The sequence below is a fragment of the Phascolarctos cinereus genome, unplaced genomic scaffold, assembly GCF_003287225.1.
Source record: "Phascolarctos cinereus isolate Bilbo 61053 unplaced genomic scaffold, phaCin_HiC Scaffold_2;HRSCAF=192, whole genome shotgun sequence".
NCBI lineage: Eukaryota > Metazoa > Chordata > Mammalia > Diprotodontia > Phascolarctidae > Phascolarctos > Phascolarctos cinereus.
The window spans coordinates 140,267,256-140,282,444 of record NW_027555625.1 but is presented as its reverse complement, the minus strand read 5'-3'; the positions used below and the strand labels follow the sequence as shown (position 1 = coordinate 140,282,444).

The following is a 15,189-nucleotide window of genomic DNA, read 5'->3' as shown; positions in this document are numbered from 1 at the left end:
TTGAATGACTACTAGGTAGTAAAATAAATCCACAGCAGAGCTGTGAATTTAACCCTGTTCCTCTGAATCTCATTCTAGTTTTCTTTACTTAGCATATACCAAATAGATCCAAGTCATTATCTAGCAACTACTTGAACCTAAGCTATTTGCCAATGGAGAAACGCCAGTTGAGAAGAAAGAGATTGCATTCCAGGAGTGCCATTGAGCTCAACACTTTCACTGAACGGAAGAGAAAACTGAGGCCCAGTGCACTTAAGTGATTTGCCCAACGTCACACAGGTGATATTCCTAAAGCACAGATTTGACTGTCACTCTTTTGCTCAGTAAACTTCACTGGCTCCCTATTGCCTTTAGGATCTATTGTAAATGCTGGGTTTAAAAAACCTGGCACCAAAGTACCTTTGCAGCCTTATTATACATCTCTCACCTTCATGCACTCTTTGATCCATTCAAATTGGCATTCCTGCTGCTCATCCCACATGAAACTCCACCTTCTGTCACCCATCTCTGCGCAATCTGGCTCCCATGTTTGGAATGAACTTCCTTCTCACCTCTACCTATCAGAATCTCAGGTTTCCTTCAGAATATAGCTCAAACACTAGCTCATATGCCAGTCTTTTTCTGACATCCTCCAGGTGCTAGCTGTTTTCCCTACACCCCGAATTATCTCGTATTTATTTTGTACGTAATCATCTGTATACACATTGTTCTCCATGATGGAATGTGAATTCTTTGATTTTTGTCTTTTTGTCCCCAGCCGCTGGTATGATGGTGGTGTTTGTGATACATCCTCCTTGGGCTCAGTCAGGTAGACCCCCCAGGATAGTAGTAGCAAGACTAACACCTTGATTTGTCCAGGGATGTTTCAGTTCCATCTCATGCTTTAGCTTTCTGCCCACGTTTGTGTGATATCCTTGCTCCAAGCCAGGCAGTGTGCCACAGTGGGTCTAGGATTCAAATCCTGCTTCTGACACTCATTTCTTGTGTAACCTTGAGCAAATCACTTTACCTTTCTAGGCCTCAGTTTCTTCATCTATAAAATGGGCTTGGGCTCAATAACTTCTAAGATTCTTCCAGCTGTACGTCTATGAGCCTGTCAGCCATAACTGTCCTGCTCTGGCTGGGGCCGTGTAGTTTGTGTTGTGATGGAAGAGCCCTGGACTGAGGCAGGGTGAGATAGTGGCCACACAGCTGGACCTAGAGCCATAAGACCTGGGAGTCCTATTCAGCCTCTGATAGTTATTAGTTGTGTGACCCTGGGCAAATCAAATCACTAAATGCCCTTGAGTCTCAGTTTGCTCATCTGTAAAATGATGGAGTTGGCCTGGATGGCTTCTTTTTTTTTTTAATTTTTTTTTTATTGTAAGGCATTTGGGGTTAAGTGATTTGCCCAGGGTCACACAGCTAGTAAGTGTCAAGTGTTTGGTCTGAGGCCAGATTTGAACTCGGGTCCTCCTGACTTCAGGGCTGGTGCTCTATCCACTGCGCCACCCAGCTGCCCCTGGATGGCTTCTGAGAGAGACCCTTCCCAGCTCTCAGTCTGTGATCCTGTGATTCAGCTTGCTCATCTCTCTGGCCATCAGTTTCTTCATCTCTAAAATGGGGGTAACGGGGTACCTGTAGTGTCTATTTTGTAGAACTGTTATGAGGACCCTGTGAAATAATGGATGGGCAGTGCTTGCAAACTTTAAAGTCCATAGTAAATGTCAGCTATTATAGGGATAATTTTTAAGTAGAGTAGAAATAATCAGTAGAACTGGGTTGTCATCTAAATAAGAAGGATTATTGACTTAGAGTCGGACTTTAGTGGTCATCACGATGGGGAAACTGAGGCCTGTAGAAGTAATTTGCCCGAGGTCGCATAGGTCAAGAGATAAAAGCTAGGATTCAAACCTAAGCCGTCTGATGTGAAATTACGTAGCCTTTCCGGGCTTAGCTTCCTCATCTGTCAATGGGCCAGTCACACCGTGAGATACTGGGTGATGTATATGTACTTTAAAAGGCATGAAGTACTGTGCGGCTATGAGAGCTTATTATTATTTATATTTCTGCCTTTGTGCCATGCTCCTGATGACCTCTGACCCCCTTCCTCCTCCTCAGGGACAGGGGCAGACCCGGCCATGAGTGCGAAAAGTAACCACTGCCTAGACGCCGCCAAGGCCTGCAACCTGAACGAGAACTGCAAGAGGCTGCGCTCGGCCTACATCTCCACCTGCAACCGCGAAGTCTCCAACTTTGAGCGCTGCAACCGTCGCAAGTGCCACAAGGCCCTGCGCCAGTTCTTCGACAGGGTGCCCAGCGAGTACACCTACCGCATGCTCTTCTGCTCCTGCCGCGACCAGGCCTGTGCCGAGCGCCGCCGACAGACCATCCTCCCCAGCTGCTCCTACGAGGACAAGGAGAAGCCCAACTGCTTGGACCTGCGGAACGTGTGCCGCACTGACCACCTGTGCCGGTGAGAACGCCTCTGGCGCTTGCTGCCGCCTAGGGAGGGTCAGGGCAGCTCAGTGGCCTTCTGTTACCAGAGAGTATTGGGCAGGGGTGTGTGTGTGTGTGTGTGTGTGTGTGTGTGTGAGAGAGAGAGAGAGAGAGAGAGAGAGAGAGAGAGAGAGAGAGAGAGAGAGAGAGAGACAGAGACAGAGACAGAGACAGAGAGAGAGGAGAGAGAGGGAGGGAGGAGAGAAGACAGAATGAGAGGGAGGGAAGAAGAGACAGAATCTGAGGCCAAGAGAGACAGACAGAGGAAAGAGGGAAGGAAGGGGAAAGAGAGAGAGGGAGAGACAGAAAGAGAGGGGGGGGGGGGGGGGGGGAGAGATTAGGAGAGAGAGAGAGTAGGAGAGAGAGGGGGAGACAGTGAGAGAGAAAGAGAAAAAGAGAGTAGAGAGACTAAGAGAGTAAGAGAAAGGACAGAGTGAAAGAGAGGAGAGAGGAGAGAGAAGAGATAGTGGGAGGGAGGGAAGGAGAGACAGAATCAGAGACCTAGAGAGACAGAGAGCAGAGAAAGGAGAGAGAATAGGAAAGAGAGAGAGTTAGAGACAGAGATAGATAGAAAGAGAGAGAGACTAGGGGAGGGAGAGACTAGGGGAGAGAGAGATAGTAGGAGAGAGAGAGAGAGAGGAGAGAAGACATAATGGGAGGGAGTGAAGGAGAGATAGAATCAGAGACCAAGAGAGACAGAGAGAGGAAAAAGGAAGGAGATGGAGTAGGAGAGAGAGAGAGAGAGAGAGAGAGAGAGGAGAGAAGACATAGTGGGAGGGAGTGAAGGAGAGATAGAATCAGAGACCAAGAGAGACAGAGAGAAGAAAAAGGAAGGAGATGGAGTAGGAGAGAGAGAGAGACACACACACACACACAACACACACACACACACACACACATGCACATGCACATGCACACACATTATAATGTAGTCAGTGTTGGCTTGGAGTGTGTGGAATGTTCAGGGGATGGGTTTGCAGAGGCCATTCCATGGTGCATACACTGAGCTGCTCAGTCATGCATGCCTCTGCTACAGTAACACTTGAATCCAATGTGAACAGGTCCAAATGAAGTCCTGAAAACCCTTTAAACACTTTAAATGATCATGCTCCATGTTCCTTTGTGCTGAGATGTGCATGAATAGCTCAGAAGATAATTCACATTTGTCTAGGGCTTTAAGGTTTCCAAAATGTTTTTCTCACGACAGCCCTTCGAGGTAGGTCATGAAAGATTATTGCCCACCATTTTTACATGCATAAACCAAGGCTCTAAAAATGGTTAAGTGACTTGTCTATAGTCACATAACTAATATATTTAGAGCCAGAATGTGAACTCTCGCTCCAAGTTCGATGTTCTTTCTTCTGTATCATGCATAGTACCAGAAAAAAAGTGAAAGTTCAGCAGAGAACTCCTAAGAAACTGCAGGGGCTGGGGTGAGAGGGGTGGGGAAGGCTGGCAGAAGAGGGAGAGAGATCTGCCTGGAGTTAAAATTTACCGATGAGGCAGGGTTGTGCTGAAGCTAGCTCAAAATGGCTCAGAAGAGCTGATTGCTAAGTTTTCAGTGTGGTCATTTACACCTTGGAAATTGGCAAATGCTGCTCATCAGGACTTGCTTTCTTGTTTTGTAGACTTCCTAAGCTTAAGAAAGTGATCCAGCAAATGTAATAATGCAGATTAAACCTCAAGTATGTCATAGGGACATCTACAATTGTTTTTTGGAGAGACAGTTGTTAAACATTTACCAGCATACCATTGAGTAGAGAGGAATAAATAACAAAATCAAATTATGGTGGTTCTTGAATACTTGGCTGAGGATTTACTTTATTCTGTAATCAGGCTGTCAGTAAACGTTTGTTAAGGGACTACTGAGTGTCAGCCTCTGTTGGGAATATAAATTCAAGTTAAAAAAAAAGACAATCCTTACCCTCAAGGAGCTTATAGTCTAATGGGGGGGGAGACAACACCTAGAAGGAAGCTGAAAAGCAGAGTTGGGGGTTGGGGAAAGGGGAAGGTACTTAGTGTGGGGACATGCTGGAGAAGTCCAAAAGCAGTGTAACTGGTGGGAAGTAGGGAGAAAACAATGCTGAGCCCTCTCCTTGAATAGGGGCCCTACAGCCCACATCCCTGCCCTCTAGCCAGAATGTTCAATCAGAGGGACAGAGGGTAGTGATAAGACTTGAGTGAATACTGAGGCTGATTCAGTCTTGCAGGATAATGAAATTGTCCAATGATAAGATTCTTGGGAAAGGAAGGCATGATGAAGAAGTTCATAGAAGTTCAAATAGGCAATGGGGAGCTGCTGAATGTTTTTGAACTGAAGAGTGACATGATTAGATCTCTGGCAGTGGTAAATAGGATGGATGGGATGGAGCTGGAACTAGAGAGGATATAAGCCCAGTTGGAGACTATTTCATCATCTCTGTGAGAAGTAATGAGGGTAGCAGATAGTAGAGAGAGTGAAAGGGAAATGTATGGTTGAGAGGTTTAAGAGGAGTTTTGATAGAATTCCTTTTGATGGATTCTGAACTGGATGAATGATTTGCCCCACCTGCACAACAAAGAGGTGATGAATGGTAGATGTAACTATGGAGGGCAGTGTCTAGTGGAATCTCCTAGACTCTGTTTTTGGCTCTTTTCTGTTCAGCATTCTTATCAGTGACTTGGAGGAAAGCATAGGTGGTATGCTTATTAAGTGTGAGGGTAAAGCAAAGCTGAAAGAGATAGCCATTGGGTTGGGATCACAGAAAGGGCATAAAAAAAGATTTTGACAGGATAGAAAAATGTGCTAAATCTAATAAAATAAACATAATGGGGGAATAAATGTAAAGTCCTATGTATGGGTCCAAAAAAATTACCTTCACAAATATAGGAAGGGAGAGTTTTGGTTAAACAATGTTTCATGTGAAAGTGATGATAAACTCAATATAGTCAATAGTATGGGATGGTAACTACAAAAGCATCCATGATCTTAGGTCATATGGGACCTAACACAATGAGACATTGTGTTCAGAATGAGGCAGATTTTTATCAGGTTTTACTTTGCCCTGGTCAGCATATCTGTCTATTGTGGGCATCACATTTGAGGAAGGATATCTGACAAGCTGGTGTGTGTCAAGGTGAGGATGATCAAGATGGTAAAATGATTTGAAATGATTAAAATGGGAAGTAGTTGAACAGACTGGGGAAGTTTAACCTGAAAAAGGAAAGACTTAGGGAAAATATGATTTCTGCATTCAGGTCTTTGAAGGGTTATCATGTAGAAAATAGATTAAATTTATTCTGTTTGACCCTGGAGGGTAGAAATAGGATTAATAGGAAAGTAGATTCCAGCTCAATATAATAACAACTTCTAGATAATTACACGGAATAGGATGGCATGGGTGATGATGGAGGCTGAGTGATCCCTTCTAGGAGACATTATAGATGAGATTAATGATTTCTATCGAGGCTTGGACTAGATAACTTCTGAGGATACCTTCTAACTTTGTGATTCTGTGAAATGCTTTTATAATTGGTTGGATATGGGGGGGTGGAGGAGAAGGCATTATGATGACTGGAAGAATAATGGATGCTTTAAAACAGATGTTTTTTTACTTTTTTTGTGACATGGACCCCTTTGGAGGTCAGAATATTTTTAAATGCAAAAATATAATACATGAGATTACAAAGGAAACCAATCATATGGAAATACAGTTCTCAAAAAATTTAAAAAAAGAGTTTGTGGGCTCTAGGTTAAGAACTTTACATTAACAGAAAATGATGATCAGGAGAGAGGAGGCAGATGGGTGGCACAGTGAAGAGAGCGCTGGGCCAGGAGTTAGGAAGACCTAAGTTCAAATCTGGCCTCAGACACTTACTTGTTGTATAGCTCTGGGCAAGTCACTTAACCTCTGTTTGCCTTAATCCGCCGGAGAGGGAAATGACAAACCATTCCAGTATCAATGCCAAGAAACTCATATAGACACTATGATCCATGGGGTCAAGAAGCATTGGAGAAGACTAAACAACAACCCAACAAAGAAAACTCAGGAAAGGGAGCTGTTTCAGTAGTAAAGATGGTGAGTTTGATTTCAGAGATGCTAAATTTGAGGCTTTTAGGTAGAGAAGTCCATGAGGTGGTTGGAGATATGGATCTGGAGCTCAGGAGAGAGATTGGGCCTAAATGTGGACAAGTGGAGGTGAGTGGATGAAAAGGAAGGTACAACATTTCCTCATGAAAGAGGTAGCCTGGATCAATCAGTCAAACAGCAAACACTTATTCAGTGTCTACTATATGTCAGGTTACTAGGCTAGTCGCTGAGGTTATAAAGAAAAAATATCAGAAAATCCTGGCCCTCAAAGACTTTACATTCTCTTAGAGGGATCCAACATATTCACAGAGGAGAGGTGGAGTGGAGGCACTGGTAACGAGGGGAATCAGGAAAGCACTCTTGAAGGAGCAGATCATGCCTGTGCCAAGGTCTGGAGACAGAAGTTGTAAAGGGAATAGCAAGGATGTGGTTTGACTGTAGTGTAGAATGCATGAGAACAGTGATCAGTTTAGTGAATTAGGCTGGAGCAAGATTATGAGGGCTTTACATGTCTGAAAAGCCTTCATTTTATACAGAAGACCTAAAGATGTGACACGGCATACCTGTGCATCAGGAATATCAGTGTATGGTGGATTGGAAAGGGGAAGGTCTACACTAAGGTGGCCATGGGGCAAGTAGAGAGATGGGACAGATCTGAGAAATGGAAGTTACTCAATGAGTGTTTATGAAGCACCTACTGTGGGCCAGGCTCTGTGCTAAGTTCTTGGAGTACAAAGAAAGGCAAAAGACAGTCCCTGCTCTCTGGGAGCTCACAGTCTAGAATCAACAAAACTTGACATCTGATTAGATATTGGGGGCGGGTGAGAATGAAGAGTTATGAAAGATTCCCTAGTTAACAAAGTTGGGTGATGGGAGGAATTATGGTGCAGTTGGCAGAAATAGGGAAGTTAGGAGGAAGAATAGACTTAGAGGAAAAGATGATGAGTTCTATTTTGGACATGTTGAATTCGAAATTCCTATGGTTCACCCAAGTGGAGATGTCAGGCAGGCAGCTGAGAATTAGGGACTACTGCTAAGGAGAGAGGTGAAGGCTGGGTTTGCAGATCTGGGAGTCACCTGCATGGGCTTTCCATTTGAGCCTGTGAGATCAGAAAGCATATAGAAAGACGAGTAGAAAGAATCATGGTTGTTTTGAGTAACAGAAAGAACAATAGATTAAAGACACTGGGGTCCTAGTGACGGTTTGGCTGCCAAGTGATGGTATGACCTTTGGCAGGCCACTTCTCTCAGTTCTTTTGTCTAGAAAATGAGGGGGTTCACTTCCAGCTCTCATATAGGGCTATGATTGCATGCTCAGAGTAGGTATTACGCCCCAGAGAGAAACAGTTTAAAGAGACAAATAACTGTCTACTAGGACAAAATAGGGATAAAACAGAAGGGAGTGTTTCAAAAGACCAAAGAGTGGGGAATATTAAGGGTCAAAGAAACCAAGGAACTCAGAGTTCACACTAAGCGGAGGCACTAAACCAGATATACCAAGCTTGTTCAGGGTAACTTTTAGCTAATGCATCCTTTTTTTTTTTTTTTAAGGCAATTGGGGTTAAGTGACTGGCCCAGGGTCACACAGCTAGTAAGTGTCAGGTGTTTGGTCTGAGGCCAGATTTGAACTCAGGTCCGGCACTCTAGCCACTGTGCCACCTAGCTGCTCCCTAGCTAATGCATTCTTGATTCACTGTTGGGTAATGGAAGAGGTATTGCCGTTTTTGTGGTTTAAACATTTTCCTAAAGTTTCAAGGGGTTCTATCCCATAGAAGAGGAATAGTCTAAGGCCAGGATGATGAGTGGGCTATTTCATTTGCTTACAGCAGTGACCAGATAAGCTTTAACTCTTAGGACTGTTTACTATCACCAAGCTATCTGCTATTCATACATTACCATTGAAGTGGCTGGGGAAAGGCAGGGATGGAATTGCTTTCTGGAATCTTGGATGGCTAGGGGATTAGGAAAAAATGAAGCTGTAGAGCATTCTTTCGTTTGTTTCCTTTTTTTTTTTTAATGAGGCAATCGGGGTTAAGTGACTTGCCCAAGGTCACACAGCTAAGTATGTATCAAGTGTCTGAGGCTGGACTTGAACTCAGGTCCTCCTGACTTCAAGGCCAGAGCTCTATTCACTGCTCCGCCTAGCTGCCCCATATAGAACATTCTTGAACTGGGATCCATCATACATCTCAGGTCAAAAAGCTGTGATCTACCCCCTCCCCCACCAGAGGATCTGTGGATAGATTTCAGGGGCTCTGTCAACTTCGATGGTAAAAGTTACGTCTTAATTTCAATACGGTGGGTTTCCATTACTTTCTGACATGTTTTATTTTATGCATTTAAAAACTCTGAGGAGGGGCCCAAAGGCTTTCATGATATTAAAAAAAATTCAAGAATTGCTCTTACAGTGTATTCCATTTGAGATAATTTTCCTTCTGAAATTAAATTTAGCCATAGCAAAGTTCAGAATTGAGATGGGGGTAGCAGGAAGGAGATAGAAGACTGATAGCAAATAGAGACACTACCATATAATGGTGTGCAATAAGGTGGTGAAGTAGATAGAGCAACAGGCCTGGAGTTAGGAAGGCTTGTTCAAATCCAGCTTCAGATGCTTACTAGCTGTGTGAGCAAGTCACTTAACTCTGTTTGCCTCAGTTTCCTCATCTGTAAATGAGCTGGAGAAGGAAATGGCAAAACCGCTCCAGTATTGTTGCCAAGAAAACTCCAAATGGGGTCATGAAGAGTTGGAAACAATTGAACAACCATGTAATGGCAGTAGCACTGGGCTGGGAGTTAGAAGATATAGGTTTTAATCCTGACTCTGTCACTAAGTGACCATAGGAAAATAGCTTTTCCTCCACTGGTTTTGGTTTGCTTGTATTTAACAAGAGAGGGTTGGAATAGATCAACCAATCAATAAGTATTAATGTGTTTCAGATGCTGTATACAAAGATCACTATACACAATAGTTGCTCTCTTTAAGTCTCTTCCACACCTGAAATTCTATGGTTTTATGGTGTCACCAGTTGATTTCATCTTCTACTCCTGATTTGCTCTTGGGGAAGTGACTTTGCTGTAAGCCCTCTAACTTGTAATTTGGCAGGGCAGGAGGGTATATTTGGAGAGCTCTTCACATGTCCATACGGTAAGGGCTGGGAGAAAGGAGAAAAGAAAGTTTTGATTCCCTCTCTTCTTCCAGGAGTCCTTGCACTCAGGCAGGAGTATGCTGGTTATTTGTTTAACAACCGGCTCTGAAAAAGGACACACTTGAAAAAACAAACATTTTCTCCATCACTTTCTTAAGTCTAGACAATTGTCAGAACAATAAATCAAGCCCTGATTCGTAGTGTTTGACAATTTCTGAGGTATAAATACTGATGCTGAAAATTTCACCATAGGCTCTGATTCAAGCTGCCTCCCTGCCTCACCCCGCAAACCCACCTTGGTCAGGCCACTGAGAAGTGCATTCATCCTTCCTCCACTAGTCTCCATAGGAAGGTCCAGGGTGGGCTACCACAGGCTGGAGCCCTGGACACACCCACTCACAGGTGTGAGCCCCGACTGTGAATCTAGAGAATGCGCAACCTGAGTTTAGTTGTTGGACTGTTGTGGTGGGTGAAAGATGAAATGACTGAGGAAACAAAGTTTATTGTCTTCTAAGCATACTAATTTATTAAGCAATGCATGCCAATTGCCTGACAAGGGGGGACCAGACCTCCTCAGCTTAGTTCTGGACCCTGAATACAGGGGGAAATAGACTTCTATATATTAAAAACAACTGATCAAATAAGGCCAATTAATTAAAAGGAAACAATACAACATTAGGTAATCTGATTTCTAATTGGATGAGAGATTAGGGACTATCCAAGTTGGGAAGGAGAGAGTGAACAGGTGCCGTTCCCTGAAATGAGAAAAAGAGGTGTCCTACCTCCCACGGTGTCTGTAAACAGTCAAAGGAATGTGGTTCCTTTGCTTAACTTAACTGATTACTAAGTGTGGGGCCAGTTTTCAGATAAGACATGGGGGTGGCTTGAGTTGTACAATTGTGAGAAAACTCCTTGCATCTTTCTTTGAATCTGACTGGGTTTCTGGTCTGCATAACCTAGGTCCTTAGTGAAGGGGCTCTGAGCAGGATGGTCCAGCTTCCTAGCCATGCAGGGCTAGGTTCAAACACACAACCGAATTTTCTCTCAGTTCCTACAACTGAAAAACATTTTCTCACAGGACAGAAGTTGTACCCAGGGGTAGGGAACCTGTGACTTCGAGGCCACATGTGGCCAAGAGGTCACAGGTTCCCCACTCCTGGACTAGACCCATAATTGGATAAAAAGGAAACTGAACTAGCTTCAGAATTGAGTCGCAAGCTGGTGTCAGTGTGATTCATTCAATTCCCACCAATTAGCCACTTATTTTCCCAATTCCCTCAGTTCCCTTACTGTGGAGTCATGGGCACCTCCCTTCCTTTTCCAGCTTTGCCTGTTAGTTAAGCAACATGATTCCTCCATGGAGAACTTTGTTTCTCTACGTGGAAAATCTTGTTGATTCACATGGTAGAAGTCAAGAACTATGGTGGTGATGATGATGGTGACGGTGGAGGTGGGTGGATGTGGAATGAACCTTTCTTTGCCTTTTGGAGCTGACGAGCTGAAGCCAGTACTGATGAATAACAAACATGCCTCTTGGGATCTGGCCATTTGGAAGTGAAGCTTCCACCTTGGATATCTTCCCAACATATGCCTTGTGCTTTAGCTACTCATTACTGACTTTCTTAGAACTATCATTTCCCATCTCCCCTTCAACACAGGGAGCCCACCTGACTTTGCCCTGGTGTCATTTAAAGCTTTGACATGAAATTTGGGAAGGAGGCTCTGCCACAGCTCACATGGACCAGCCCCAAATTAGAGCTGGTTCATTGATTCGCTGCTAGGAACACCTTTGACAGATCTAATACATCACTGGGGTGATATTTAGCGGACTCTGCCATGCCATCTTATTAAATGTCACTAACGATAAAGTGTCTAAGCCTCTCCTAAGATCAAGGCATCCGAAGAAGTCTCTGATTAAACATTGACAGTTCCTTGTTGAAGCTTGGGGGTGGGTTGGGAAGTCCAAGCCAGAAAGCAGAGCTCAGGTCCAACATCCTGCATGAGGCCTTTTCATATCCTTCCTCATGATCACCATCACTTCTGGAAATTATTTTGTCTTACTTATATTTATACTTATATTGGCTTATTTGTGGATATGTTGTATCTTGGCTTATTCTCCTCCCACTCCTTTTCCCCCTCCCCCCCCCATCTAGCACAGTGCCCTACACACAGTAGATTTTTAATGAATATTTATTGAATTAAATGGAATGAGTTACCCATCTCACCACTGAGCTTTCATGCTTACTCACTATAAATGGAGTGAGAAGAAGGGGTAAGGATGTGAAGTGGTTGGTTACCTCTAATTCTAACTGGTTTTAAGGTTTGGTTCCCTCAATCAAATTTTAGTTGGTTCATATGTCCAAGTGATGTTGGGGTTCCAGATTCACATTAAATCAGTGATGGATCCTAGGAAATGCCAAAAGATTCCTTTTTCTTGGAAGGGTTTACAAACTGGAATCTTGGAAATTCAGGGAACCCTTTGGATTTGGAATGTGACTAGGAACCCCAGAGTGGCCTCATTTGGCCCCATAACCTTTGCCAGCCTCTGCTTCTATGGATGCAAGGCCACTTAAAGAATGACCTTCGTTTTCATTTAACTCAATCCAACAAACAATTAATAAATGCTTGCTGTGTGCAAGGCACTGTGTTAGATATTGGGTATACAAATTGAAAATAGCCCCATCTTTTAAGAAGCTTATATTCATGTATACTGGTGGGCACTGAAGGGTGGTGCATTTTCCATAAACAGTGCTTCTTAAGATCCTGTTTAAGATAGACCTTTGGAAAAAATGACTTGTTTTTCTTGGTGGGCCAAGGGTGAAAGATTTATGAACAACTCAGTGCTGGCCCAAACCTCACTTCCTGGCATGCTGTTTTTTAAAAATGCCAGTCACCGCAGATGAATATAAATAGGACTCCAATCCGGGGATAGCCTCAAGTCCCTCAGGCCCTTCGGTAGGACAAGAAGGAGGTGAGTACAGGGATTAGTGTCCCCAGCAATGGAATCAGGGCTGCTAGTGACTGAGAGATGGTCTTAGGAATCCTGTGTTTGACTCACACTCTTCTGGGTGGTACTCTGAGGCTGCATCTTATCTCCTTACAGAATAGCTTGGTTGTTATAGGTCAGCTGCTAGAAGTAAGAAGTCCTGCTGGATACTTTGATGATTAAGTGCTAAATTATATGGTACAGACTCTAAGTGCATTGGGGAGAAGTTCAGAGAAGGGGGAGATCATTGAGCTCCTGAGTGGTTAAGAAAGGCTTCAATGACGGGGTGAGACTTGAGATAAGCTATGAAGGGTGGGTGATTTGGGGACTGAAAGAGAGGAAGTCATTCCAAACAGATGGAACAACATACATGAGGACATTGCACAAGGAATGAGCTTGGGATGTTAATGAGACACTGAGGATGCTCCCCTGCCTAAAAGAGAAGTGTGTACTGTATAGGAGAGATGAAGTTACATAACCTTGAAGTCAAGAAGACTTGGGTTTCAATCCCACTTCAGATACTAATAAGCTATGTGACCCTGGAGAACAAGTCACTTGGACTGTCTGTGCCTCAATCTATGATCTTCAAGACAGAATCTGGGAGCAGAGCCTGAGGCCAGGTGGCAGGACAGAGAAAAACCTAGGTAGACTCCCCTACCTCCTCATTTCTGGAATAGTGAGTACCTGGGGCATTCTAATTCTGTCCTCACTTTTTTTACCTTTACATCCTGCTTTGGGCCATCGAAAAGTGCCATTTAAAGATAGATATAGAAGACTTATATTTCTATAACCCTTAGTAGTCATAAAATCCTTTATATACACATCTCATTTGATTGCCATATGCACATCTCATTTGATCGCCATATGCACATCTCATTTGATCTCCATGACAATCCTATGGAGAAGGTAGTATAAACATTCTTATTCCCACTTCACAGATGAAGAAACCAAGGCTCAAAAAGGTTGAAGTGATTTACCCATAATCACATAGCTAGTACCTGGCAGAGCTTGGAATAAAACTCTAGGTCTCTAAGCCTGCAATGCTTCCTACTCTATTTTGTTGCTTCTAACTGGAAGCCTCATGGACCATAGTGTGCCTTAAACCAATTGAGGTCACTTGTCCAGGGCTTGGGGAGTAACTCACATCCCATGGAAGGCAAGCGATGTTGAAGCCACATAACCTGAAGAGAAGACTCTTGTGCCACTGATTCAGGAGACACTGAAAGGGAAGGATGGGGGTGAGGGGAAGGAGCAGAGTTTCTATTGTGGATGCTATGGCCAACAGTCAAGGGCATTTTGTTGTTTTTGTTTTTGCCAGGAGGTTGGCTGTATAACAACAACAAGCTTCCATTAGGCCCCTCCTCTGTCTCTGTATCCTCCTTGAACACACTCAAGCTCCTCCAGTGTGTGTCTTTCTGTTCACGACCTCTATTTGTGTCCTCTAATCCTGCTGATGTTGGCTATATTTGAGGGAAACTGCACCCCAGATTTCTGAGGAGATGTTTGGTTGTTTCTTTTCTTTGCCATTTCAGTAAATGTCTTTGCTTTGGGCTAATTGTGTTCTCTGTCTGACTGGTGACTAAAAGGTAAACACATCTGTGGGGGCCTCTGAGTTATAGGGTTAGGTGTGAAGATCCGCAGAGTATCTTGAACCTGGGTTAGTGATTTCACCAGTGGACACAACCTGTGAATTCAAGTATGTGTGGGAGGGGGAGAGAGCAAGTCTAAAAGGGGCACAGCCTGTGAACTGGGCATACAAAGACTAAAACAGAATAGTATTTGCCCTCAAGGAGTTTATGTTTTGCTGGGGGAAAGAAAACAATACATACCAAGATAAGTAAATTGAAAAATATAAAAATGAGCGGGAGATACCACTAACTACTGAAGATGGGGCAGGGGAGGAGGATCTGAAAAAGCTTGTATAGCAGGTGCCATATGAACTGAGTTTTGAAGGGAACTGGGGTTACCAGGGCTAGATGTGAGGAGGGACTGTGTTCTAGGCATAGGGGACCACCTGTGTAAAGGTATGGAGCTGTACAGAGAACAGGACTAACAAGACAGCCCATTTGGCTAAACTGTCCAATGCATGAAGGGAAGTATTATGAAATCGGCCTGGAAAGACAGGTTGGAATCAGATTGTGAAGGACTTTAAAGGCCAAAAAGGAGTTTATATCATATCCTAGAGAAAATAGGGAAGCACTGAAGAGTCTCAAGTAGGTGAATGTTATGGTCTGACTTGGGCTTTTCAATGATCAATCCAGCAACTCTGTGGGAGATTGATTAGAGAAGTGAGAGATTTGAGGCAAGGAGTCCAATTGTGAAGCTATTGCAATAATTCAGGTGAGAGGTGGTAAGGGCCTGAATAAGGATGGTTGTGGTAACAATAGAGAGAAGGGAGAGACACAAGCCAAGTTGCAGAGGTAGAATCAATAAGATTTGGCAACTGATTAGATGTGGAGAGGTAAGAGTGGAGGATGACTGAAGTTGTGAACAGCTGGATAGAAGTAGG

At 43.7% G+C, this 15,189-nt stretch overlaps 1 protein-coding gene across 1 annotated transcript in view; it reads left to right on the top strand.

Annotated features, from left to right (window-relative positions):
- Positions 1 to 15,189, top strand: part of GFRA2 (GDNF family receptor alpha 2) — a 104,667-nt gene that overhangs the window by 31,810 nt on the left and 57,668 nt on the right. The window contains 1 exon segment of the mRNA XM_020975777.2: positions 2,101 to 2,455. Within this exon segment, the coding sequence (XP_020831436.1) occupies positions 2,101 to 2,455 (355 nt within the window).